The sequence below is a fragment of the Berghia stephanieae genome, chromosome 5 (genome assembly GCF_034508935.2).
Source record: "Berghia stephanieae isolate SIO BIC M18660-M18661 chromosome 5, UCSD_Bste_1.3, whole genome shotgun sequence".
Lineage (NCBI taxonomy): Eukaryota > Metazoa > Mollusca > Gastropoda > Nudibranchia > Aeolidiidae > Berghia > Berghia stephanieae.
Genome location: NC_088364.1, coordinates 81,181,343 through 81,208,770, shown reverse-complemented (window position 1 = coordinate 81,208,770; position 27,428 = coordinate 81,181,343). Strand labels below are relative to the sequence as shown.

The 27,428-nt window shown below is 36.2% G+C and overlaps 2 protein-coding genes across 3 annotated transcripts in view; one reads left to right on the top strand and one right to left on the bottom strand.

Annotated features, from left to right (window-relative positions):
• Window positions 1-1,742: 1,742 nt before the first annotated feature.
• Window positions 1,743-22,086, bottom strand: LOC144973696 (uncharacterized). Of its 2 annotated transcripts, none has more exons than XM_078916495.1 (8): window positions 21,919-22,086; window positions 17,647-19,556; window positions 13,819-13,939; window positions 13,232-13,374; window positions 11,852-12,038; window positions 9,872-10,011; window positions 6,901-8,785; window positions 1,743-4,655 (listed from the first exon to the last, which is right to left on the bottom strand). In XM_078916495.1, exons 2-8 carry the CDS (start codon window positions 19,481-19,483, stop codon window positions 3,038-3,040), a joined length of 5,931 nt encoding a protein of 1,976 aa, XP_078772621.1. In that variant the 5' UTR covers window positions 19,484-19,556; window positions 21,919-22,086; the 3' UTR covers window positions 1,743-3,037. The 2 variants fall into 2 exon arrangements, with proteins under 2 accessions (XP_078772621.1, XP_078772622.1); XM_078916496.1 differs by having other exon boundaries at window positions 22,039-22,086.
• A 3,066-nt stretch (window positions 22,087-25,152) lies between these two features.
• The window catches only part of LOC144973703 (bone morphogenetic protein receptor type-1B-like), a 29,778-nt gene continuing 27,502 nt past the window's right edge, over window positions 25,153-27,428 (top strand). The window contains exon 1 of the mRNA XM_078916517.1: window positions 25,153-25,261. Within this exon, the coding sequence (XP_078772643.1) occupies window positions 25,180-25,261 (82 nt within the window). The 5' untranslated portion in view covers window positions 25,153-25,179. The remainder of the gene's footprint in view (window positions 25,262-27,428) is intronic.

Here is a 27,428-nt window from a genome sequence, read left to right as displayed (position 1 = left end):
CTATCGAACAAACGTCTGTTGTCAACACCAATCACCCATGTCGTTCAAAGTGAGCAAACTGGGAGTTAACAATTTTGACAAACTAAAAATGTGGAAGTGCTTGAAGCGGAGCTCAAATTCAAATCCTCCCGGGTCACAGTGCAAGTGCAATGCCTTAAAACCACATGTTGCTCAATAAATTCCATGACTTGAATTGTGAGACTGAGATTAAACAATATCATTCTAGCAGTAGCAGTATTTACTACATAGCTTAATATTAATGTGAATCCCTCGAGCTTTAAGTGAATCCCTCGAACTTAATGTGAATCCTTCCAGCTTAATGTGAATAACTCGACTGAGGGACATGAGCAATCTGCATACAGATTCAATCGAAAATAAAAATAAATGATAATAACTAAATATTTACCAATTTAATACTGTTCACTGCTACATTTATGTAGTGCATTTACAACAATTAAGTTCCGTGTCGCATGAAACTTAATTTTAATATGGACACTTAAAGTAAGACTAAATCATTTATTAACTGTGACCCTCCATCCCCCCCCCCCCCCCCCCCCCCACCCCAGCTTACTGTGGAAGAAGTGATATAAACGGAGTCAAGCTAACCATTGGTTGAATATAAAACAAGTGTAGGCAACAGTGATAAACACTTTTTGTTGTAATCTTTGACAGCAATACTTTACTTTAAAAGATCTGTATTCAAGAGTCCCAAAACAATCCTTTAGGTCATATAAACATCTACTCATGCTATTTCCACATATATTTGTTGACTGGAAGAAGTTGTGCTTTGTGGACACCGTACTCAGGTGTAAAACAAGTACCTGCCCGTTAACAGCATTGTCTCTGACCGAAAAAATTGTAATATCGCCTAACAGGCGTCATGTCCCGTCCTACATGTTAACTGTTGCTGTTGACCAGAGACCCCTTGTAAACTGTCAGGCGATATTACAATTTTTTCTGGACAGAGACAACGCTGTTAACGGCCAGGTACTCATTTTACCCCTGAGTCTGGTGAGAGAATGTGAGTAAAGAGCCTTTTCCAAGGAATGAACTATGCGCCGAGCGAAGCTCGAACTCAGGACCTTCCGATCCAAAAGCGAGTGTCATACCACTCGACCACATAGCAGCACCTATATAATTAGTCATTACCTCTCATGTGCATCAAATGTTGGCATGCTTGGATTCTAATGTAGAAAGGGAGTGGAGCAGGCACTTATGTTGATAATAAAAAGAAATGAAGTGAGTCGGTAAGTGCCAGAAGACAACAGAGAATAAAAACTTCGCGGTTGCGATGGGGGCTCGAACCCGTGACCTTACTGGTACTCCATCTGGCCCATACGGTAGAGTCACGATCTACCCAGCCAGGCCGAGTTGTCGTACCAACACCAGTAAGGTCGCGGGTTCAAGCCCCTATCGCCGCGGCGAAATTTTTATTCTCTGTTGTTTTCTGGCACTTTCCTACTCACTTCATTTCTTGTTATTGGATTCTAATGAGTTTTCTGGCTTCTCCCAAGAGCATGCTAGAATTCAATAAGTACTGTATTTGCAGTGAGTACTGTATTTGAAGTAAGTACTGTATATGCAAAGTCATTCAGTAAAGCCATTCTTGTTTTGTGAGAACTAATTCTTAAAAAGTTTACTACTTTAAAATAAAATTATTGTCATTCATTGTTTAAATCACTTGAAAAGTGTTCAAATCAATTCAATGAATTCATTTGACCATGGTGCTGCAAGGAATGTTGTTTTTTTTTTTTTTTTAACGGAATAAAAAAGATTTTTAAAAAATTCACTTCAAAAGTAATAGCAACTGTCTGTTCAACACTAAAAATAGAATTTCTAAATTCGATCGCATACAAAATAGCATGAGTGAGTTTTTATATGACCTTAAAGTCAGTGACCATTGTTTAATTCTCTAAAACAAAGTAAAGGTCTAAATGATCTTTAAAAATCATCTTTTTGCCACATTTCATGTTTAACCACCAAGGTTAAGTCAAAGCAGCAAACCAAATTTTGTCTACTTCTGAACTAAACAAAATCTTAAATAATTTGATGATTAGATTACAAGATTAACCCACTCAACCCTAACACCGACTATATCCGTATTATACCCTGGGTTACTTTTACCCCATGCCTATCTATTATTACATTTTTCTGAGACAAATTATAGGCGTAGTATCGAAGCTAATGTTTTTTAGTTTTGACATGTAAATGATAGTTGAATAAAACTATCTATTGTAAATGCTCAATTTTAATACATTTTATCCAATTTTGAAAAGTAGCAAAAGACTCTAGGATTGAGTGAGTTAAAACAGTATTTTGTTGAAAGAGTTAATTAGAAAAACAACTTTCCCAAGTTTTTTTTAGTTCAGTTTACACCCAATCGACATAAATAAATAAATGAAGCATCTCTGTTACAAATTCTCTTGGACTTTGTTACCGTACATCTGTTTTAGGAATGCTTTTGTGTCCTTTCACAATTTGAAAACAAAATAAAGTCAACATGCATTCTCTTACTCTTACGCTGTTACATGACCTAAACTGATGGAAGTCGACAATGGAGGCAGTAATTCAGTGAAATCATCAAACAATATATAATCCAATTCCAAACTGAACAGTCTGAACATATTTTCTGGTGATGACCTAATTGTACTTCAAAAATTCTTCCTTCCTCACACCTTGCAATATTGACTATTTAGCAAAAATTATTTCTCATCAACCAATTTTTTTTTGTTATTTTTTTTTTTAAGAGCATTTTTGACATAAATATAAAAATGGAACATGAACATAACAGCAGGATATATCGAATATAATTGCCAAAGTCATATTTGACATTTCCTCAAGCCTTTCATTTTGTTTCAAATTCCATTCACATCTGCTCGTATTTCAGTTCACATTTATGCAATAGCTTTTATATTCCTCAGAAGTAAATAGACATCACTGAAAAAATACCCAGTTATAGCCTTACTGCAAACGTTGTCGACTGTACAAGATGTTATGATATCCATCTCTTAGCACTCTATTAATCTTACAATTCAATTCATTTTTTACCTTTGTTTGTTGAAAGTATCCTTTGAAACATGAGAGCATTTCCCCCATCTCCCATTGACCAATGTTTAGCTTTTTCACTACTTTGATTCTGATAATCACTTGGTTTAGATGAAGATGAAGATTTGCCAGCGTTGTTTGTATTTCCAGATGAAGATAAATTCCCACTGCTTCTCATATTCATCGCAGTTTGATGCTGCTGCTGCTGTTGCTGCATGTGGTGGTGGTGTTGTTGTTGTTGTTGTTGAGCGTTGTTGTAAGCAGCATATGGATTGCTGGCATTTGGTTGAGTAGCGATAGGGCCTGTAGAATGTACATACGAGTACATCATGGGATTATTCACTGCCTGCTGTTGACCATAGGGTTGATAGGCAGCAGGGTTCATTCCTCCTGCTCCTCCCATATTGTAGTTATACATAGCTGGATTCATGGGGTAAAACATGGGGGGCTGAGGGACAAAGTTTGTCGCAGTTGTGGTGGCTTGGACTGGAGGAGGGGGGTAATTTGGTGGATGCATATGAGATTGTTGTTGCTGATGTTGTTGTTGATGTGAAGTGGAGGATGATTGAGGCACAGTTTTGTAACCCGAGGCAGATAATGGAACATTAGATTGACTGTAACTACTTTTCTTTGTGTCACCACTGCTACTAGCATCACGTTTTACTTGTTTGCTGCTAGATTCCTTGCTAGCCGTTGATGCTAAGATTGTCGCAGCCAATGCACTGGCCTTTTTGTACAGAAGATTTTTGTTGTCATACAATTCTTTGATGTGACGTTCATACTTACTCCCACCGCTTCTGTTTCGTGACGATTCTTCAACCCTTGAAGATTCCGGTTGAGTCGATCTATAAGCAGCTGAGGATGAAGATCCTGTTGTCACTTTGTCGTGAATTTGACGTCTTTCTTGATTTGGGCTCGATCTTCTCTGGTACTGTGGACTTCTAGACCTTTTTCTACTCCTTTCCTTATCCCATGACTTATAAGGCGACCTAGAACGAGATCTACGCTGAGCTGTTCTTCCTGTATCAAAATCTCTGGCTGATATAGGTGAATATCTGTCTCTATATGCCTTGGGGGGCGAGGACCTGTATTTATTACCTGAAGTTTTTGTATTATAAACCCTGGGGGGAGGGCTAGGGGATTTAGATATAGGACTAAGGGAGCGGGAGATTGGACTATGAGACACTCTTCTAGTTCTTTTGGGTGGTGGCGATGTTCTTGAAAGCAATTCTGATGATGAGACTGAAAGGGGTGAAAAAGATCGAGATCTGTCTCTTTGGCGATTGGCGAGTTGAGTAGAAGGTGCTTTTTGTTGATGTGATGAATGATACTCATCTCTCCAGCTACTTGAGACCTCGTATTTTGAATTACCGTGTCTGGAACGGGACACAGTGTTGTGCTCATCAGTAGATCTGATGTTTTTGTAGTCGTAATACGATGACGATGACGCCTGACGATTGGCTGGTGGGGAATTACTGGCTTTGTGATCTCGATAGGATTTGTAAGACCTAGTTTGATTGCTACTGAAGTTGGCAGACTGGCTGGAATGATGGTAAGAGGAATCGATGGGTCTCTCCAATACATCTCTCCTGGGTGACGGGGACTGGCTTCTAAATTCAATTCAGAAAAAATAAAAAAAGAGAGAGAAAAGGGAATATGAATTTTACTTGTTTAACTAGAAAAAGGTTTATATGGTTATGAGATTAAATCATTTTTTAAAAGTATATAAAAAGCCAAAAGATAAAAGGAGACATTTTACATGACATAAACACAACAGCTTTAAAACTGGAGAATAATAAATATATATCTTTTAAGTTTGTTTTTTATGTTAAACAAACATAAAAGATAAACAGTTTAGTTTTTTTAACATAAAAGATAAACAGTTTAGCTTTAACATAAAAGATAACCAGTTTAATAGTCCAATGCAGTGTGGGTTTTACTCATCTTGCTGATCGTCATCAGAGTATTTCCTGAGCTATCAATTTCCCTTTACTAAAAATGTGGATGTCATTGTTAAAAGAAAAACAGACTTTGAAAGGTGCATCATGGTTACAAAGTGATGAAAAATTTATATTGAAAGACATGTAGTCTGTGTGTATGTGTTTTCTCAAAACGACAAACTTTGACCAACCCCAATTTTTTTTTAATGGCCCTCAATTAAAAATAGAGTAAAATACAAACGATCAAGATACTTCTTATTTAAAGGTATTTTTAAAAATCCCAACAAGACAGTATTGCCATAAGCGCCCAGCAGTATCGAGACCGAGTACTCAAAACTGCGGTACTGATTGCACCGATAATTTCTTGAGACACTGAAGTTGTGAATTGGTACAGCATGAGATGCTCTCAACGTCATTACCAACAGTCATGTCTCTGTACCAGACCAAGGTACTGGCCAGGCAGTACCATGAAGACAGGTAGACATCCTCACATGTAGAGGGGTGATTGTCGGAGGGGGGGGGGGGGGGGTTCTCATTGGCCTACTGGATGAAAGCCGAATAAATAATATCAGGAATTCTCAATACCCGCACCGATAACGCCAATCTCAACCTTTCATTTCCAGTAATTTCTCAGAACCGAGAAATGATGGAAACATCCGGGCCTTATTGACATTTTTATCTTGTTTATAAAAATGAAAATAGATTTATGTATTTATTAGAGAAGGTTTTGATATAAAGCAGACTTGCTCTGTTCTAAAAAATTTTGTTATAAAATTAATAGATCCCTTCTAATTTTGAAATTATAAACCAAATTAGTTCTTCTTGAAACTTTAAGAATCTATTTTAACATAATATATACTTTGCATTGTGGGTGTATAGAAGAATGTTGAGGCTATCATGGACAGACAGGTGTATGAACGAGGAAGTGTTAGAGAAGGTGAGAAAGGGAAAAATATTGATCGATACCATCAGAAAGAGGCAGTTATGGTTCTGGGACATGTGTGGAGAAGAGACGGAATAGAAAAGTTGGTAACATCTGGGATGAACGAAGGAAAGAGAGCTAGAGAAAGACAAAGAATGACTTATCTAAATAACCTAAGAATGGCCAAATGTGACTTTAAAAGCAACACAGATTTCATGCGCACCGCGGAGGATCGTGATTCGTTGAGACAGCTCAAGATCACAAGCCACGATGGATGATGATGATTCTTTGCATTATAAACATTCAAAATTCTACTCTTGGAATTTACACAATGACAACTAATCAAAATTTGGGTCAATAGCTTGACTCAACTATCCCTAATTATACAAAATGTGATCTCTTTATTTATATCGACCAATTCAGTTGCCGTGCATTATAAAAAAACTGAAAGAAAAATATTCCCAACACTGCCTTTTTATAAAACCTTTTACAAATTGTGAGAAAGCTACCATTGTAATTTCACTCAACAAACCTCTTGTAAAATAAATCAAACTTGGGTTGCACTAGAATTGTGGATGATGGAGACGTTAATTTAAAGATGTAGATTATCACAGAGATCATTAAAATAAGTAGCACTTGTGATGCAGTGAGGATGAGAATCAGTTAAACTAAATTGGACCTAAAAAAAACAACAAATTTTATTTAGCAATAATACCTTCCCATTGTGTTATATTAATCCTTTGATGCACCCCCCCCCCCCCACCCCACCCCACCCCACCCTCACCTTTCCATTTATGAATTGAATAAAAATACATATTTCTTGGTTTTCAACTTAGCATTTGGAATCCATTTTTTTTTTTTTTGGCTGTCTTCTGTTATGCCCATTGCAAGATACTCAAGTTACTTTTCCTCACATAACCCCTGTGACTGTGAGTTCTCTCTGATATCAAACTACAACACTGACTGACAAACAAAAGGAATAATTTTGTATACCTTCTATATTCTCTTTTACCAGACTCTCTTCTTAATGGCGTTTCCTCTTTGGAAGGGACGGGTCGTCTGGCAGTGGATTTGGGGTCCCCACCGCTCCTATCGTTTAGGTAACCTCCGGAGTGACCAGAGGACGAAACCTTGTCGTAAACTCGATGACTGTCATTCCTGATCTCATTCTCAGGACGACTGTAAACTCTATTATAATTGAATTCCTGGGGTGGCTGTTTCCTTGAAATGTTATGGTGCTGATCTCTCAAATGGGGTGGTGGTTGTGGTGGTGGATGTCGAGGCATGGGTGGATGGTGTAGTGGTGGTGGCTGTCGTGGTGGTGGTGGCTGCTGTCGTAGTGGTGGCATTGGCAGAGGTAACAGTGGAACTCTCCTAGCAGCAGAATGATAACCATGAGAACCATGTGTTGACACTGGAAATTCAGTGTAACCATAAGGCCCATCTGTCTCAGTCAGGTTACGATAACATGACATGGTGATATCTCGTTTTAATTTGCTGTTGTAATACTTCCCCCTGTAGCCTCCAGTCTGGACGGTCTCATAGACCATAACTGACTGGTACTCTTTTTCATCTTCCTCTATATCAATGGACTCTAAAACTATTTCAAAATCTCCATCCTTCATCGTCAATTTATCATCATCTTTTAAATCCTCCACCTTTATTTCTTTCTCCAAGTCAGATTTATCATTTCCTTCCTGATTGTCGTCTTCAACAGCCTCATCTTTTGACATCTCTTGCTCTTCTCCAGTCAGGTCAATGCTTGCAACAACCTTTTTGGAAGGTTCCTCTTTTAATATGATAACATCGTCATCGTCGTCAGCATCAGGTTTTACTGATTTAGCTACATCTGTGCCAACTATTTCATCATCACTAACATCTTCCAAGTTTTCGTCTTTATCACACTCTGAATCTTTTATTTCTTTGCTTTTCTCTGAGTCTTGTACCTCCTGGTCCAAATCTCCCTTTTCACTCAATTTGTCTTTATCACCAGAAACTTCAACATTCTTATCGATTTCCATTGTTTCTTCTAGTAATTCAGTGGCATCCCTTTCTGTAATCTTATTTTCTCCTGGATTTCTTTCCTGATCAACGCAATCATTCAAACAGGACTTTGACGTGCCAACTTCCCCTGATGCAGACTCTTTCTCAGCAGAGCTTTCACTGGTTTTCTGCCCCTCATCATCCTGTTCTATTTGATCCTCGGATTTTTTTCCATCTTGGCTTTTTGTCTCCTGAATAACTTTATCATCACCTTCAGACATTGCTTTGACAGCGCCCCTTGAATCCAAGGTAGACTTTTCCTGATTGTTTCCTTTGTTTTCAGAATCCAATTTTTTACTGGCAACATCGTCTGCATTTTCATCCATTCCACTATCCACCAATATTTCATTACCAGCAACATCTGAGCTCATTTCCTTCTCAGATATGTTAGAATCTCTAAATGCATTTGTCTCACCAGACTTTTTATTATCTTCAACCTCCATTTGCTCATCTTCCTCAGTTGAAGGGTTAACATTTATATCTTCTTTTCCTCCCTCATTAGGTGTTTTTTCAAGATGTGATGTAACCACTGCCTCATTAACTTTGTTCCCTAACTCATTTCCACCAGTAACATTTCCACCACCTTTGCATTCTTCTTTGTCATTCTCATCTGCAGTCTTCACTTGATCTGATGTATCCATCACCTCGTCACAACCACTTTCTGTCGAGCCTTGCTGTTTCTCATCACTTTTTGTTTTATCATCCGCTTCAGGAGTGGTGGCCTCCATATTTTTATTTGTTTCTTTTTCCGTATCCCCAGAGGTTACAGGAGGTTCTTTCTCTTCATCCAAGTCTTCAACAATAACTGTTCCATCCTCCTCTACAAATCCTAATGCTGTTGAAAAGAAAGAAAAAAATATGTCACAGTTTTGACAAGCAAAGTTTTTATTATATATTATACTTACTAGTAAACAATATAAACATTAACCATTATTTCAACATTTATGAATTAATAATGGTAATAGTAATAGCAATAAACGATCACATTAAAAAAATCTGAAAAAGAAAGGCTATTCATATTTTTACTTTTCTCACACTTATCTACACCATTGTAGACCCTCCGTTTTTCTATCATAAAATATGTAAAGCTATGAGTTTTTGGCTCCAAGTTGAGAACTGCTTCAGCATCTTGAATTCAATAAACAGGATTTTTGGTGCCAGAGCTCATACCAAATCTTTGTAATTCTTCAGAGCCATAAGGTTCATAAGATGGCGTAGCCTTAAATGGACATTAGCAATTGCTTGCTACCCTTCAAATTGGACACTAGTCTATCACAATGTACTTTCCATAGACCTAACAGACCCTGCTGAATATAAAGGGGGTGGGTAGAGAAAGGGTAGAGAAATAATCTGGACTGTTCCTGGGATGAAAATTGGGATCCCTTTGTGTGGTGTATTTGTTACAAGGAATGCAAATGGATGCTTGTTGATACTCAGAAAGTGCTGGGCAATTTTGGATGTGAAGTGAGTGCTCTACCATTGAGCTATGACTATCCACTGAGAGCTAGGAATGGTTTGACTTTAAAGTAGACAGTTTTGCTATTGTGCCTTTGGGCATAAATATGTTAAACAAATCAATACGACCCGTCGTGGATAGCTCATATGGTAGCGTCACAATCTTCTCGGCCAGGCGGAGTTGTCGTACCAGTAAGGTCATGGTTCGAGCCCCCATCGCCGCCGCAAAGTTTTTATTCTCTGTTGTCTTCTGGCACTTTCCTACTGACTTCATTTCTTGTTATTATCAACATAAGTGCCTGCTCCACTCACTTTTCCCAAGCAAATATTAAATCGTTATATATTAAAATGATAATTTGGAAGGTTATATACAAGAGGTGTAAAGTTACAGTGAAAAAGAAACAGTGTTGTTTAACTCACTATGTCTCTAAATTTTGGTAAAATGAATAAGAAATCTATTACTTACGTGAAGTATCTTCAATAGTCTCACACATTGCAGGCTCCATAGATGATATCTCAGCTTTGTCACCATTGAAAAGTAAAAGCTCATAACAAGAAGAAATATCCTTTGAAATCTTTGTACTTGAAAATCCAAGAGAAAGAGATCTGTTGAAGACATAAAAGAGATAAAATTATCCTATCCAAGAGAAAGAGATCTGTTGAAGACATAAAAGAGATAAAATTATCCTATCCAAGAGAAAGAGATATGTTGAAGACATAAAAGAGATAAAATTATCCTATCCAAGATAAAGAGATCTGTTGAAGACATAAAAGAGATAAAATTATCCTATCCAAGATAAAGAGATCTGTTGAAGACATAAAAGAGATAAAATTATCCTATCCAAGAGAAAGAGATATGTTGAAGACATAAAAGAGATGAAATTATCCTATCCAAGAGAAAGAGATCTGTTGAAGACATAAAAGAGATGAAATTATCCCAAGTTTTTATGTATTTTCAACATTGTTACTCTCCTGATGCATGTGAATTACTTTCAAGTTAAAATATCAATATCTTAGTAATTATATATTTATAAATATAATAAATACTCCAGGGTATAAAAAACCTATCAAATTCAAGGGTATAAAAGACCGATCAAATTAATAATGAATGAAAAGAAAAAAAGGAGTATTGCTTTGTCAAGGTGTTAAGTTCAATTTCAAAAGTTGTGCTGTTGTAAGGTGATTTTTATAACACATGGATATGTCCCAACTCCCTTTTGACAACAACAAAACATGTAATAAGTGGACAAAAAATAAATGAGTAGTTATGTGAAAAGAAAAATGCGAAATCCCGGCATGCAAAGCTGCCAATACTCAGAATTGTTGCTGAAATTGTGAAGGGTGACAAGTGGTCCAAGCCAATAGTCCTGTTGTTCATTTTGGAACAAAGCACATCTCATATCACAAAGAAAATTTTTTTTTTTTAAACTCAAAGATTTTAATCTTTGTTTTCCTTCATATTTCTCTAAAAGACGATGTCATATGTGACCCTTCGCCTCAAATCAGTATTAAGTCGGCTTGGTTAAAATGTTGAAAATTGAATTTATGGCCAGAAATATCAGACTTGTGTTGAGTTTGTATGTTTTATTGAGGAGAATGGATACCATATTTTACGATGCTAATGCCAACAATTTATATTTTTGACCAGGTTCACATTAAATTCGGCTTTTAAGCATTTGGTTCGTTTCGACATAATACCATTTTGAGACGATGGGTCACATGACATATGCTGATATGAATATTTTGTAAATAGTTAAAACTCAATCATTGCTGTTTTCATTGCACCACTACTGGTCATCTCTCGGGGCAATCAGTTTCATCAATAAATTTGTCTTAAAATCCTACCAGTGCTTGTGAAATAAACAACAACCAAAAATAACAAAAACAACCTTGGACTGTGTATTATCTAATCTGACTTCACTGGACCCCCTGCTTATATATATTAAAAATAGAGCTTTTGTACAGCGCAATATCCACTAAACATGCTCAAAGCACTTTACAAGGTGTCCCTGGCTAACAGCAACACTTAACATGTAGGACGGGACATGACGCCTGTTAGACGATATCACAATTTTTTTCGGACAGAGACAATGCTGTTAACGGCCAGGTAATCATTTTACACCTAAGTACGGTGAGAGAATGTGAGTAAAGAGCCTTTTCCAAGGACTCAACTATGCGCCGAGCACGAGGCTCGAACCCAGGACCTTCCGAGCCAAAATCGAGTGTCATACCAATAGACCACATAGCCGCACAAAAATGGCACAAGACCGGAGGGCTAGAACTCAGGTGGTCGCTGGGTCGGATAAGTAAGTAAGTAAAGAAGAAAAAAAAGTATAGTCATAGAAATGCTTAATGGATTTTAAGCTCTCACAAATTGTCATAAAATTTCATGTTGAATTGATTGTCCACACTGATAGGCCTCTAAAAGGGTTCAAGTAAAACTCACCTCTCATCATCTTTGCCAAGAGTTGTACTAATGTAAAGAGCCTCTGGAAAAAGGAGATGCACAAAATCTTTGCTGATACCAGCAGGAACTCCTGTGACAGACAGCTTACTTCTCACTTTGCCATCATTTCCATCACTCCATGCTTTCATCTGTGACTCATCTTGACTGTATGTCAGGATGAGAATAGCTTTTAAAAGAGAAAAAATCCCCCCAAAAAGCATATATTTTAATTATGTTTTGGCACAATAAACAAAAAAAGGGTAAAATTATTCTTTGTTATCATTCCATTCCTTCCTCAAACTATTTTTTACCTCGAACACTGTTTTTCACCAACCAATGTAAAAATTTTAAAAATCAATTAAAGGATTTTTTTATGCAGCGCCTGGTGATTTCAACCACTGATGATTTACTGTAGCATACACAGTGACGTATGTGTTTATCGTGTGTATCTTATCTACTAAGATTCTACACTGCATGTGCGTCTATCATTGCCGTTTCGCATAATTGACACCTCTCTACTTATCTTTATTACTTCACCATCCGTTCTAATTTTCAATGCCACGCGTCATGCTTTGCAAATAGTTGGCCACGACAACGGTAAATGAATGTTATGATAGAGCGACCCCCACATCCCCCTTCAGCCAACTCATACACCAACAGCTTGAAACACGTCATGTATAAAGTTTTCTCTCTCAACATATCAATAAAGTAAATAAACAATAAAGTTTCTTTTCTATTTCATCCTCAAAAAGCGGAAATTTGTCTTAGGGTCTGTTCTAAGGACTGGAATAACCCAGATGTCAGCCACAGCAAGCGCCACAAATAAAGAGTTGAAACCAGAGTACATAATTTTGAGGATTTTGAAGTGCAACTTAATCTTTGTGTGAATAAATTGATGAGTTATGAATTTGACTATAGTGACTACAATTTCTATCTCCTAAAAATTACAAATTTTTAAATTTTCAAGTAGACTGTCCGATTTTTAAGCAGCCCTTTGAATAAGATTTTCTTGACCCTTGATAATAGGATTCAATAGTCTGATGTCACATCCGCCCAGCAACGAGCAGGTTGGTTCTAACCAAAGAAAATCGTTACTTTTTATTCTTCATGCTGGCTAGAACTTTTTCACGTGTCATGTGATCAGAATGTATACAAGTCAAAACATGATCAGCTTTATAATGTTTTTCTCCTCTGGATACACTTTTATGCTTGTCGGAGAAGTGTTTCATAAGGCCGCCCGCCATTGTTCCGATAGTTTAGAACCAGTTACTAAGTTACCATGCGCCATTACGAAGGAAGTGACGTCACGACTGTTGAAGCCTATTGAGAACTGAGATGACTGTACAATAGGCTACACCTATGTAGCAAATTTCTACACACCTTGCCATCTTTGAGACGTGTCATCCTGGTTTGCTCTGTACACCAATGACAAAATCATGTAACGAATGCCCAAATTCAAATTCTTCAAGTTATGGATGACTCGGTTGACTTCCTTGTGTTTGGAGAATTGTGCTTGAAGTAATCTAAAATGTTTTTGTTTTTTTAAGGTGAGAAATGGGCATATAAAATTAAAAATTACGAACTGCAAATTACAAGAAAGAACTAAAAAGTGAACGTAGAAATCATTGTACATGTGAAAGCTATGATATTATGTGTATGACATTATTCCATGTTTCTGTTAAATTTGACATGCATTAATAAACATAGTTGGATTAAAATGAGAAGGACAAGTAAATTCATTTCTTCATTCAGTTTTTTTTTTTTTTTTCAGAGTGTGATAATAATAATTGCTATTGTGAATAAATTGAAGAACTATGACATGTATTTGTCTTAAAAGTATCTATTGATCAAGTTAAAAAAATATCAATATGAAAATCATTGGCAGCAAGAGAGATGAACAGAAATCATGAAGGGAAAAATAAAGGTGTAATAATACAAAAACGAAAAGAAAGAAAAAGAAAGCTTACCCATGCATTTTGGAATCGTAAGTCATATTAAACTTTTCTGCAGAATTCAGACAGACATCTCTGAACTGTTTGTTCCCGAAATCGGCCAAAGTCACTGGACCCAGGGAAAGATTGTAGATACCTGAATAAAAATAATAAATAATAATATGAATAAAATCTTTGATGAAGGATGTAAAAGCTTCAATAACTAATACAGTCCATCCGGATAATCGCAACACCTTGGGATCAGCAAAAATGTTGCGATTAACAGAAGTTGCAATTAACCGAACTTGAGTTTCCTGTCCACTATTGCAACAATTTACACAAATATGGTAAACTCAAACCAGTTGTTGTAAACATTGTTCTGAGTCCAAAACAGACTGAGCAATTTAATTGGAATAAAAAATACAAGCAAAATCAGCTTTGAGGCAAGCCAACATCTTAAGATTAGATTCACTTTCGCGTTTTGTTCTCAACATTTGTAAGAGTCCAAGAGATTAGCAGTGATGAGAGACAATAAGCTCTCACCAAACCTGTTGATCACAATGCACAGTTGTCAATCACAAAACAAAGGATATCATCGCTCAGTCTCTCCTCACAACTGTCATCGTCTACCTGTTGTCTAAACCATGCCCAGCCCACTCGCCTCTTGTCCAATGGCCATAGATGACCGCGCAAACCCGAACTGCAAAGCCCTGCCCTCTTCTGTCTCTAATAGGGTGGTGACACACTAATGTAGTATTAAACCCCACTCACTCTCGATTATTCAAAGTGTCATGATTTCACCCATGATGAAATCTAATTATGAGATTTTGTTTGATTGATTCCTTGAATTTGCCTACTTTAGAGGTCGAAAATTGGTTGCGATTAACCGAAGTTTGTTGCAATTACCCAGTGACTTCTATATAAAATTAATTCCGTTTCTTGGGAAACGCTACGATTAACCGAAAGTTGCAATTAACTGAGTTGCGATTATCCGGAGTGGACTGTATCTTGAAATATGTGTGGATTGCAATTGTTTAGAATTTCATAGCTAAAACAGAACTTCAAAAACATTATTACCCTATGATGACATGTTGATCAGGGGTAGAATCAATTTGCTTTCTAAAATACAAATTTTTTCATAAGTATTATAATTAATATAACAGCAAAATGAGATGAAAAAGATTTAGTATATAAATATTTAACAAATGATCGCATAACACTCACTTACCTTTTAGAATGCCTTGCTTTTGTCTATCATTTTAAAAAATTAATAAGAAGTTTGGAATGGTTATAATGATAATCTGGGTAATTTACTTCTTATCTCCCCTAACAAATTATTACCTCCCCCTGAATGTTAGCATGCAAATAAAGGTTGGTCATCATATTCTCTGAAGACAATGCCCTTGACTTAAGATTATTATTAAGATAAAACATAAATTGACTGTCTGCTAGATGACACAGAAATGCACAACACCCGGGAGCTGCGCACACTTATGGAGGACAGGACAGAATAGCCAAGACTTGTGGCTCATGTTGGGTACCCCAAGGGGCAGCCTAAGTAAGTAAGTAAGATTATTCTTACTTACTCAAAACATTCCCTGACATAAAAACTAAATCCAAATGATTCAAATGCATCAAAACTATGAAAAAGTATTAATAGCCATACTATAAATATATGAAAACTTGTTTAAGGGGAGGGGCGACACCTGAAATATCGATTTTTGGGTCAAAATATAAAATTTCAGTTTTTTATTTATTATCAAAGAACAATCATTTTTTCACATATTTTCAGCACTGAGATGGCGATTTAGATAATATAAAGTTTGTAAATCGTCTTTCATAAACATGGAAGTCGATATGAAAATACCAGACTTTTCAATTTTTTGTGAGAATTCAACTGAAAATAATAGGGCTGAAAAGCATTATAATACATATCGATGTTGTAAATTTGATATCGATAGTTTAGTCTACTCTTTGCCCGTCTAGTTGACATGGTTTCAGTCTCATAAATATAAAAATAAGGGCAGGGAAGGGGTTTAGAAACTGTTAGTCGCGAACAAAGATTGTGTGTCAAACAGCTGATAAGAGGTCAAGTTGTCAGGTAAATACAATGTGATCACGAATGGTGCGATCTGATTGGCTGACCTTGTTCTCGACCTCCGACTCCGCGCCAGGGATTGGAAGTTGAGTCAGGGTGAAAGTTCGCCTCTATTACTATTACTTTTACTACGATTTGTTTACATTTCGATTGATCAATTGTTTTATCAAATTTTGACACGTATTCACGTTAATTATCTCTAAATATTTCCAATTTTTACTGGATTATTATAAATATACCTAAAGTGACAAAAAAATCCAAACGTTGGCAACAATTATTTGCTACAAAAGCCAAGAAAGCAAGAAAGTTATGATTGCTCGTTGCCACAAATCTTTGATTGGAATTGGGTGGGTGATAGTAGTATTATGATAAAGCGATTTCAAGCAATGCTGCAGCGGAAAGAAATGAGATGGGCTATTCTTGCTGGTCTTTACCACGCTTCCCTCAACATAGGTATTGTCCTCCTGAACCGGACTCCAGATGCTTTTTTAATAATATATATTGCTGCCCATGTGTATCCTGTTGACACAAGCAGCGTGTACATACACCTTTGAATTTTGATTTGCTTCATGAGCACTTGAAGCCTGTATATGCCTTGTTGAAGTGTTGTGAGATGAAGAGAACACAAAATCCAAACGAAAGGTTTCATAATTCTGTTTGGTCAAGATGCCATAAAACATACTTCCATTCCCTGAAAAAAGTTGAGTTTGGTGCAGAGTATAATTTTGGTCCAACAGAAATAACATCCCTGAAAGTGTCTTTGGGCATCGGTGGACTGGGAGAACACTCCCAGATGTTGAGTCAGCAAGCAGAGTCAAAAAGACTTGACCAAAGCATAAGGGCTGCTCAACATAAAGAGAAAAAAAAAGAGGCAAAATGAAAGCTCAGACCCGTGAAAAAGCCCAGAGGGAGGCAGAAAAAGAACACGGGGGACCCTCATATGGTGCTGGTATGTTTTGAGCTGGTTGTACCGTTTTGTCTTATTTTCATTCAATATTATCTTTGATCTCGTTTTTCTCAAAATGACATTTTTTGACACTCTTTTTTATCTTATTTGGTCATTTATCAATCAATTTGTTTAAAACTTTGCATGTCTAAAGCTATAGTGATTATCTAAAATCATACAGAAGGAATTTTAAATATCTTTATTATTTTTTGAAAAAATTGACATTTTTATGTCAAAAAACATGATTTTTATCATACCGAAAAATTATTTTTTAAAAAAATTTATAAATAAAAATCTATTAAAAATATTTAAAAAATGCTCTGTATTTTTTAAAATAATATACAAATATACAACCATGCAAAATTTCAAGAAAATTCCATGAAAACTTATTGAGAAAGTAACTTTTAAAAATAGCACCCAGAGAAGAGTAAAATCCAAGATGGCGACCGTCACCATGGCAACCGGACACGACCACCGAAATAAATCACATGGTTCGAATCCATTGGTCATAGGCAATGTCCCAATATAAAAATATATTGGATATAACCATTATTCTTGAAAATATTTTCAGGTGTCGCCCCTCCCCTTAAATAGAAGAGGGGGTTCTTAACACACAATTTCAGTTCCCATGAAGAAAGTCAGAAATTAAATTTCAATAGAAGGAGAAAAATCTCCTAGTAAGTGTGAATTTGAACATTTCCAGAAAAACCTGATAAATTTCAGAATAACTAGAATTCTGGAATTTTCCAGAGAAGTGGCGTCCCTGGACAAACATTAATATATAAAAAGGAAAAGCAAGAGGAATAATCTGACAACCAACCTTCATCTGGAGCACGCCAAGAAGCAACCTCTTTGAAAATGCTTTCAACACTTGAAGGTAAGTGACTCCTATACTTGTCAAAAATCTCTGTTACTTTCTCCTTTATTTTGGCATCAGGATCCTCCTTCTTGACAACGTCAGAGAGGCCACTTCCATCAGCCCTGCTGATACTGCATTGAACAATTTTACCCCTTTTCCCAATAGGGTGTGTTTGAGCGAAGGCATCTGTTGATTTGGAATATGATTTCATCAGTTTCTTGTAAAATTGGGATTTTCTCAACTTATTTACATTCTTTGGTAAATGTAGTTCAGCCTGCCTTTCCATGTCCGATTCACTTGTCACAGAAACAGAAGCTGCTTTTTCTGACGCTTCTTGAACTTGATCCGGATTGATACCGGTCACAATCAATTTTTGTTGCTTTGCACTGGAAGCTTCATATACATCTTTATTTGTTTGTTTAATTGCATTCTCGTCATTATTAGATTCATCATTCTGTGAAAGAGAATCATCAACTTTAGTTCCTGATGTAGCTGCTGTAATGTCTTCAGACATTTTGTTCTCCTCCTGACTACCTGTTACAGGTGGCTGGTGAGATGCATCTAGTTTCTTTCTTTTGGACGAGTCTAACTCATCATCACTGATCTCCTCTAAAGACAAATTGTTCCCATCACCATCTTCATCATCAGCACATAGACTTGCATCTGATATAGCATCGTTATCTTTGTCATTAACCTCCACGGATAATTTATGGTCATCATTCTCAGTAACTTTGAATATGTCTGCTAACGTTTCATCCTCTTCTATGGGGGAACAACTTATTTTTCTGTCCCTACTACTTGGCACTTTCTCTGCAGTCTGACTTGATGACTCAAGGATCATTTCGTTATCCGATATAGTCTCAATAATGACCTCCTCTTGCTCCATGGGGTCCATCGAACCTTCTGATATCTCTTCAAAAGTCGTGTTTGCCACATCTTCCTTTTCATCTTGCTTTGATTTTGATTCTTTATCATCTCGAAATCCTAGCGTCACCAATTTTGAATCTTTTTTAGCGTCTATCTTATGACTAGCATTAACATTATCCCCCATTTCCATAACGTCTAAGAGATCTTGCTCTCCATCTTCTTCCACCTCTTCAATCTCATCAAACTCTTCAATTTCTTCATCAATATACTGGACGTCATCATCCATTTCATTATCCATATAAACTTCTTCAACCTCCTCAACTTGCTCACAAGATGCTTTGTTATCCGAATTGTCATCATTTTCTGATTTTTGTCTATTTTCTATTTCATCAATCTGGTCACCCTTTTCATCCTTTCCTTTGGACTCACCACCCTCTGAGCTTTTATGAAGTAGGTCGGATTTATTAGAAACGCTGTCACTTGTAACTTCATCATTTTCAGTACTTATGACTGAACTTATATCCTTTTCTTGAGGTTTGAATGATGCAATATTATCATCCTTTGCTGAAGAATTATCTGTGCAAATAATTTTGCCATCTTCAATCTCATCAGTATTTTTTTCTGATGGCTGAGACTCTTCATTTCTTCCTAATTGAATTTCCTCACTTCCTTTAGATATGCTTTCTGAATCCTTAATTTCCTTAGACTCATTCTCAGATTCTTTGGTAGTTGTGGGTATATCCTCAGGAATATTTACATTCTCATTTTCAATCTGTTTGCTATCAATACTTTCATCTGCCTCATTCTCGCCTAGTACTATTTCATCCTCTTTTTTGCTGCTAACTTCAGGTGGCTCGACATTTTTAGTCTTCTGGCTTGTATTAGATTTCCCTCCCCTTCCTCTCCCCCTTGCAGCTTTTCTTTTTGGCATCCCTATGAGGTATTTTTCACAGATGTTCCAACTAAAAGAGTATCCCACATATTAGTCCACTCAGCTGATCATCCTAAAATAGAAAGAATGGAAAAGGGAATAATATTAGTATCTAGTTTGAGCGCCATACTATAGAACCACATTTTTATTTTATACAGTACAAATATGTTTTGAAGTAGCACTCTTATAATATCTGTCACTACCTTTAGCTAGCTACTCATTCCCACTTGAGTTGAATGGGGTATTATGTATAAAGTGCTTTCCCAATGATACTAAGCCCTGGACTTTTGATCCTTGACAACATCTACTCATTAACCATGCTAAACATTGTTTAACTTTTACTAAAAGTCAAGACACCATACTTTCATAATTGATGACAGACTTGACATTATTTTCGATATCTTATTTTCATTGATTTAATATCATTATTGATGTTGAAAGTTGCCACACGATAAAGGAGAAAATCGTGCTTAAGTTACATCACAACTGGCACTTGAAAAGTCTGCAATTTTAAGTTCCAGTTGTGAAATGACTGACTCATTCTGGAGCATGTTTTTTTTCTTCTTTTCATTAGTATTTCTTCTTGCGTATTTTGGCAACATAAACGCTTTTATCTGATTTATACGATTAACCATGAAGTCCATTTTGCTTCACAGCTATAGAGTAGTAGTAGTAGTAGTAGTGTGGAGCCCAGCGGGGGGGACTTGCCACCTGTCCAACATGTACCCGTTGTGGTCAAGAGCCCGAAACCGCAGAGCATCCAGTTGAATGTTGCGTTGTGACGAAGCTTCCAGGCAAGTTTGCGATGGTGCACGAGTGCGGGTGAGAATAGCCAGAACGTGCCACTACCTCTATTCTCACCCGGGATGAGAGTCCTTGGTAGTTGACGGTTCATCAATTGCCAAGGAGTCAAATTGGAACTCTTCAGTTGAATGTGGTGATTTCAGTTGAGCCTTGATTTGCGCCCATATCCCGTCGCCGTCACTTTCTCCCCACCATTCATTCCTTGTCAATCGTTGTGGAATGGATCGAGTCTACACTCATTGATATTTATTTTTCATTTCTATAAGTCTTGTCAGAAATTCCAACATGAGTTAAAATTATATCAAAACAAAAATTACTGTTGTTTTCAGATTCAGCGGAAAAAAAACAGAAGGATGAAGTGGCAAGTCCTAGATTTTTAAAAAAATAATAAAAAGTAGAATTTCCTTTGTTTTAGAGGAAAATATACTGCACATCGTCATAATAAGGTACAATTCACGTAAAACATGTGTCCAACAAGATCAATAGGTGGCAGTTAATAGTAAATAGTTGACGATTTACAAACTGGCAAGGTCCGTGACAAAAAGATGAAATATGAGAGAGAGAGAGAGAAAGAGAGAGAGAGAGAGATAGAGAGTGAGAGAGAGAGGAGAAGAACAGGAGAAAATTTGTAAATGAAACAGAGATGGAGATAGAGAAGAAAATAAGAAGGAGAGAAAAGAGAAAATGAAAGATAGAAAGAAAATCTGAGAAATAAAGAAAATGAGAGTAAATATTAATTGACATTGGTCGAGGGGCTGTTAATAATAGTACCTAGATAGTTGACGATTTACCAACTGGCACGGTCCGTGGCTATAAGAGGAATTGAATGAGAGAGAGATTGTGAGAGAAAAGAGAAAAAATGACACACACACACAGAGAAAAGAGAAAATAACAGAGAGAGAGAGAGAGAGAGAGAGAGAGAGAGAGAGAGAGAGAGAGAGAGAGAGAGAGAGAGAGAGAATGAAAAAGAAGAGAATATGACAGGGAGAGAAAATGAAAGTATTCATTAATATTACGAAGCCTTAATATTAATATCAATAACATCACTCCATGACAATACATCACTTCATGACACTAACGTTACTCCGTGGCAGTTAAAAGTACACATGCATAGTTGATGAACTGACACGGTCCTTGGCAATTGACGATTTGACAATTGTCAAGGTCCTTGGCAATTGACGCTACCCTTCAAAATATCACAATGAAAATAACTCAGCGCAAACGTGAGCTGAGAAAATCGCTCCTTTGCTTTTTTAAATATTTTGAGCTTTAGTCTTTTATTTGTTTATCATTATGTCATGTGGGCGTGGGAGCAACACCAAAGTCAGTTTCAGTTTAGTCAGAAAACTTCACTTGAGTTTGAGTCTCAAAAATGAAAATGAGCATACGTTTTTTGGAGCTTTCAGTACCACTTCTCATGGAAAAACAAAGATCTCTTTCTATTTCCCCTATTGTTGTTTACTTTTTTAATCCCCCACCCCACCCCCAACTAGAAATCTGTAACTGTAACTTCAGCATCAATAACAACTCGTTTTAACTGAAACTGTCTGGACGAGTTTTGGAGCTCGAGTCACTCACACTCCCACAGCAATAGTACGCTTCGAATTCTTACACAATGTGCAATAACATACCTTTAGTAAATCATGTTTTAGATAAGTTTTATGATTGGAGAGTCATTGGAATGAACGAAATCAAAGTTTTAGCAATGAAATGTAATCGTTAAAAAAAAAAAGAAGAAAATTTAGGTAGACCTCGTATGGCATAAATAGCAATGGCCGTCGATTTATTTTTCAAGAGTTATCTTTCCTTGATAGATTTTACAGTCAATTCTTCTTAAACTCCATTCTTAATTTCATTCAAGTCTGCCTTGTAGCCCACAAAGGAATGTTTTTTGTTGTCGTTGTTGTTTGTTTTGTTTTTTTTGCAGGGGATTCGCCTAAAAGAAGGGGTGGGGGGGGAAAGGAAGGCGACGTGATAAGAACAATGTTACTGCTATAGTTTATCTTTTCGAAGACTGAAGACTAGATGTAAATGATAAGTTGAAATCCCTTTTCTCATAGACCCACTAGCCCACCCAATTTTGACGCCCTAACATCGACTATAGATACCTCATCCTTCATTAAAAAATATTCAACCAGCTCAAAAATATTTTAAAATCCTTTAATCCTCGTTCAAATGCATTCTTCCACACGTCCACCCATTTCACCGGTCTTCTCTCATCCCAAACTATACGCATTTCCATCCATTTCCACGGATTACATTTTAATTTAGTTAATTGGTTCATCTATTTGCGAACAAGTGGGGGACGTCGCCTTTCCCAGGCTTGTACCGAATATCCTCCGTCAGATGTAATAATGTAGACATAAATCTATTGACAAAACCAAAAAACTAGAGGTGCCTAAATGAGTCAATAAAATGGAGAGAATGATAAAGGGAGTAAATCTGACTCATATATAAGGGAACAACACAAAACAAACGACGTTTTGGCTTTGGCCTTTTCCAAGGCAATTATTTTTTTTAAAAGGCCAAAAGCCGGAACGTCGTTTGTTTTGTGTTGTTCCCTTGTTTATGAGTCACATTTACTCCCTTTCTCTTTCTCTCTATTTTGACAAACATACAGTGTCTCTCCTCTTTGTTTAGAGGTTACACTCAGTTGTGTAGTCAATCGACTGAGCTGGTGAGCGGAACAGTTGAGTATTTTACTTGAACGCATACCTTTGATTGAGAAAGACAAATGAAACAACGGGCCTATCTAATATGTGATCCATCGCTTCAAAACGGTGCTATGTCAGGATGACTAAGACGCTGAAAATTAAATTTACCACAAATGTAAGACTTAGTATGAATTTTAAATGTTTGATTGCAGAAAATTGATTTCGTGTTTGGAAAACTATTTTTTTTTTTTAATTCATAGTTTTGACCAGTCTGTCTAGCTTCTGGATCATTTCGACATAAAACCGTTTTGAGACGATGTATCACATATGTCCAGTTAGATCGGTCTAGAGTTGAGGTTCTCAATTTCGAACGCTTTTCATTGCGTGTAGTTTTTGCTATATGAAAATCACTGTATGTAGGTACGGTGTATGCCCTGAGGGACTCCTTATGGCTCTGAGACATGAAGCTGACAAAAGAAGAAAAGAAATTGCATGCCTTCTAAAATAAATGCTTGAGAAGAATATTTAGAAGAAGATGTCAACAGCATGTGAAGAATGGGAAGGATTTGGGAATTGGCAGAGACAATGAAAGTTAGTGTGGTGGTGGGTAGGACAAAAGGTGGAATTGATTGGGTATGCCTTGAGGAGAGAGAGAGAGAGAGAGAGAGAGAGAGAGAGAGAGAGAGAGAGAGAGAGAGAGAGAGAGAGAGAGGGAGGGGGGGGGGGTAAACAATTCTGCAATGGCATTGGAAGTACTCCAGAAGGAACATGAGGGAAATGAAGACCAAAAACAACATGGCACAGGGTGATGGAAAAGGATAGGGACAGGACCAAGACTGTAGGCAAGGGCCGAATGAAATGAACAAGATATAAATGTTCAGGTCTCCTGACGTTGAGAGACTTAAGGTTAAAGAAAACCACTTCTACTGCTCCCAACTTCATCATAATTGCCCAGAGGTGCTTTACAAGGTCACACACATAGTTGGATACGCAGATTTGGCAAATTCAGTCCATCCATTTGTCTTAGATTACATTCAACATTCAACAAAAAACAAAAACAAAACAAACAAAAAAAAAACAAAAAAAAAAAACAAAACAAAAAAACAAAACAAACAAAAACAAAACAAACAAAACAAAAAAAAAACAAAAAAACCCCAAAAAAATAAATAAAATAATAATAACAAAATAAAACCCACAAAACAAACAAAAAAAAAAAACAAAACAAAAACAAAACAAACATACAAAAAAAAAAAAAAGAAAAGAAAAAGAAAAGAAAAGTAAAGAAAAAAAAGAAAAAAGAGAGATCTCCACAAAGTATAACAAGTGACTTTGAAATATTTTGAGAGAGGGTAGGCCGACGGGTATTACCAAAGTGTCAATATGAAATGACATGGTCGGTTTCTAACAGGGTAAAAAACAAAACAAAAACAAAACAAACCCAGCAACTTCGGACTATTAAATATTTTACTCTGATTGGTTAAAAAAATGTGTACTTAGCATGTCTGAAAATCGAACGCAATAATGGGACTGGTGTAAGATTTTTGTTATGAAGAATATTTGGCGTTGATTACATTATTATTATTATTATTATTATTATTATTATTATTATTATTATTATTATTATTATTATTATTATTATTATTATTATTATTATTATTATTATTATTATTATTATTATTATTATTATTATTATTATTATTATTCGGACAAAGAGAATAAAATTGACACGCTTTAACTTTAAGCAGATGTAAGAATCACAACCTGTGGTTGGGTCAACGCAAACCTGTTTCTTCAATCGCAGCTCTGATTATTCAGCATGTTATGGGCTTATTGTTGTAATAGAAATGCAGGGGTCGTGGATAGCTCATGCGGCAGAGTCACGATCTCCTCTGCCAGGCGGAATTGTCGAACCAGTAAGGTCGTGGGTTCGAGCCCCATCGCCCCCGCGAAGTTTTTATTCTCTTTTGTCTTCTGGCACTTTCCTACTCACTTCATTTCTTGTTAATAGAAATGCACCGTACTTTTAAACCGACGCAAAATATTGTCCAATACAACTGTGTTAAATCAAGGCCATAATTGCGTTCGGTTAGCAGACGTGCAAATATGTTCACGTTGATCAAGTCAACTAAAATATAACGGAATTGACCCCTCACCACCCCCACTTGCCCCACCTGACAAATTTATTTTTATTTTTAACTGCGACCTCTTTGTCGTGACGTCACGAAGGGTCAATCCAAAATGGCAGACCTTAGAATGGAAGGCTGCAAAACATACACATTATGGGGAACTTTGTTATTTTATCTTTGTATTTTTCAAACAAGTAAGTGTATTGCTCTTTAGCCTATTATTTATAAATATTTCAAGACTTTCTCATGTACCCAGCCTCTAGACATTTTCTTTCATTTTGCTAATTTGCTGTGCTGTCGATGACTAGGAAAGGATCGAAACATTTCCCACTTTTTTTGTTTTGTGTGTGTTGACTTCCCACATCTTTATCTTTTGTGGAAGTTTTATTTTTTCTTATTATTATTAGTAGAGGCCGAAGTAATGATATTTGAATGGTGCAAGACCGACGTGAACATATTTGCAGGTCTGATAATCGAACGCAATCATTTATGTTATAAATGGATTTGGACAATAAAAATGCGTTGGTTTGAAGTTTGTTGATATTTGAGGAGAGTATTTTTCTATTAATTATTGTGATTTATATAATCACAACAATGATTAACAATTTGGGTTATCAAGACCTCAGGCCCCATAGCCGTGCCATAGTCCATAGCGTAGTATCCATAGTCCATAGAGTAGTATATCATAGTTTATAATAGTTTATTCCAGACTGTAGGGTAGGATGAAAATAGCTTGCCTAATTGGTAGGCTATTTTCACCGACCGTTCAAGAGTGTGGGTAGGCTATTTTCACCATCAGGTGATATATTGGAAGGCGATTGTCACCGTACGGTGATAATATCTTGGTAGTGGTAGGCTATTTTAACAAGCTATGTTGCAGAACTAGCAGATCATCAATGAGTGTCTTTTAATACGGATTTTATTTCATGAGTTATATTCATACGAATTTTAACGAGCATCAATACTAGTACCAGGTTTAATATAACAAGTGAAATAAAAAACTTTAGTAGTAATAAAAGCCAATTGTTTTTTATCTGATTTATCCCACATGACATGCTTTTTAAAGCTAGAAATTGTAGGTAATAAAATGAAGATAGCCATTTTGATGTTTTTACCATTTTGTTAACATTCATTCGTAGCTGCTTTACGAATAATAAAAAAAAAAACAACTTCGGCAAAGTAATACAATCCAACATTCATCACAATGATTAAATAAATATTCTCAAGAATGAAATTAACACAAACAAGTAAATTTCCCAAACAAAGACGATAACAAATATCTGAAATCATGACAGGGGGGTCGAACCACAGACTCTGTAATGATGAGCGAGTGTGCAGACCATTGAACGGAACCCATGACAGTTAAACTTACAATTATATTTATTAAAAACTCGTACATATATCGAAGCTAAGAGTTCTTGATCCTATATTTTTAGTCTTGACATTTTGCGACATTTTGCATTGGGATCTACAAAAACAGCTATCCGTGTCCATATTTTGATTTTAGATCAAGATGAACATTGGTTTACTTTACGTTTTCTGATTTTCTTAGGGACTATAATTCTATAAAAACGAATAATGTCAACTTTGATCTGTACCTTCGCTAGAATGAGAATATCTTAACCATCAAGTTCAAGTCATCAAACTTGACACACATTTATTTACGATCCATTGTCATTTTAAGATCGCAATAGGGATTATAAATATCTTCTCAAGAATGCGGTTTAATTTAACAACATTGAGGTGAAAAATAGAGAGAAAGCAATGTGGTATTTTATTGTCCATCAACGTCGATGTTACACATCCGTCCAAGTCGAAGGTTTTTCTTCGAAAAAATTAAAATTTGGGGAACCTCATTTTTTTGGACTTTTTATCCAATCACAAAGTGCAAAAAATTGTCAGGCTATGAATATTTCTTTTGTTTATTGTTTGACTAGTGAAATACGATATTTATTCCACGCCTATTTTTTTCTTTGTCTCAACAGGTGGTATGGGATAAATGTTAAATATCTTCAGATAACTCAGAAATTGAAATGTTGACATTTTTTCAGAATTTCCTTTGAGGAATTTCATTCCCTTGTTCAGCTACAGTAACCTTGATTGTGCAGGCAGTTTGCTGTCTAGCACAGTGTGGTGTGCAGATTGACTTGCATTGTATTATCACAATACGGGACCGTTTGTAGGGCGGAGGATGACTTTCGAAGCTGGGTTAACGAAATGAATTTGGAGGTGTAGCCATACGCTACTACTACTACTATCACAACCCCTACAAATTAATGATGCTAGTTCAAGTGTGATGATTATTATATTTTATCAATTTTGACCTTCCCTTTCTTTCTTTTCTTTTCTTTTAAAATATGA

Excerpts from the sequence above, each read along its gene's own strand:
- LOC144973696 (XM_078916495.1), bottom strand. The coding sequence starts at position 19,483 with ATGCCAAAAAGAAAAGCTGCAAGGGGGAGAGGAAGGGGAGGGAAATCT. Across the intron at positions 13,375-13,818 it reads TACGATTCCAAAATGCATGG|ATTACTTCAAGCACAATTCT; the intron begins GTAAGCTTTCTT and ends AAAACATTTTAG. Across the intron at positions 10,012-11,851 it reads CTTGGCAAAGATGATGAGAG|ATCTCTTTCTCTTGGATTTT; the intron begins GTGAGTTTTACT and ends TGTCTTCAACAG.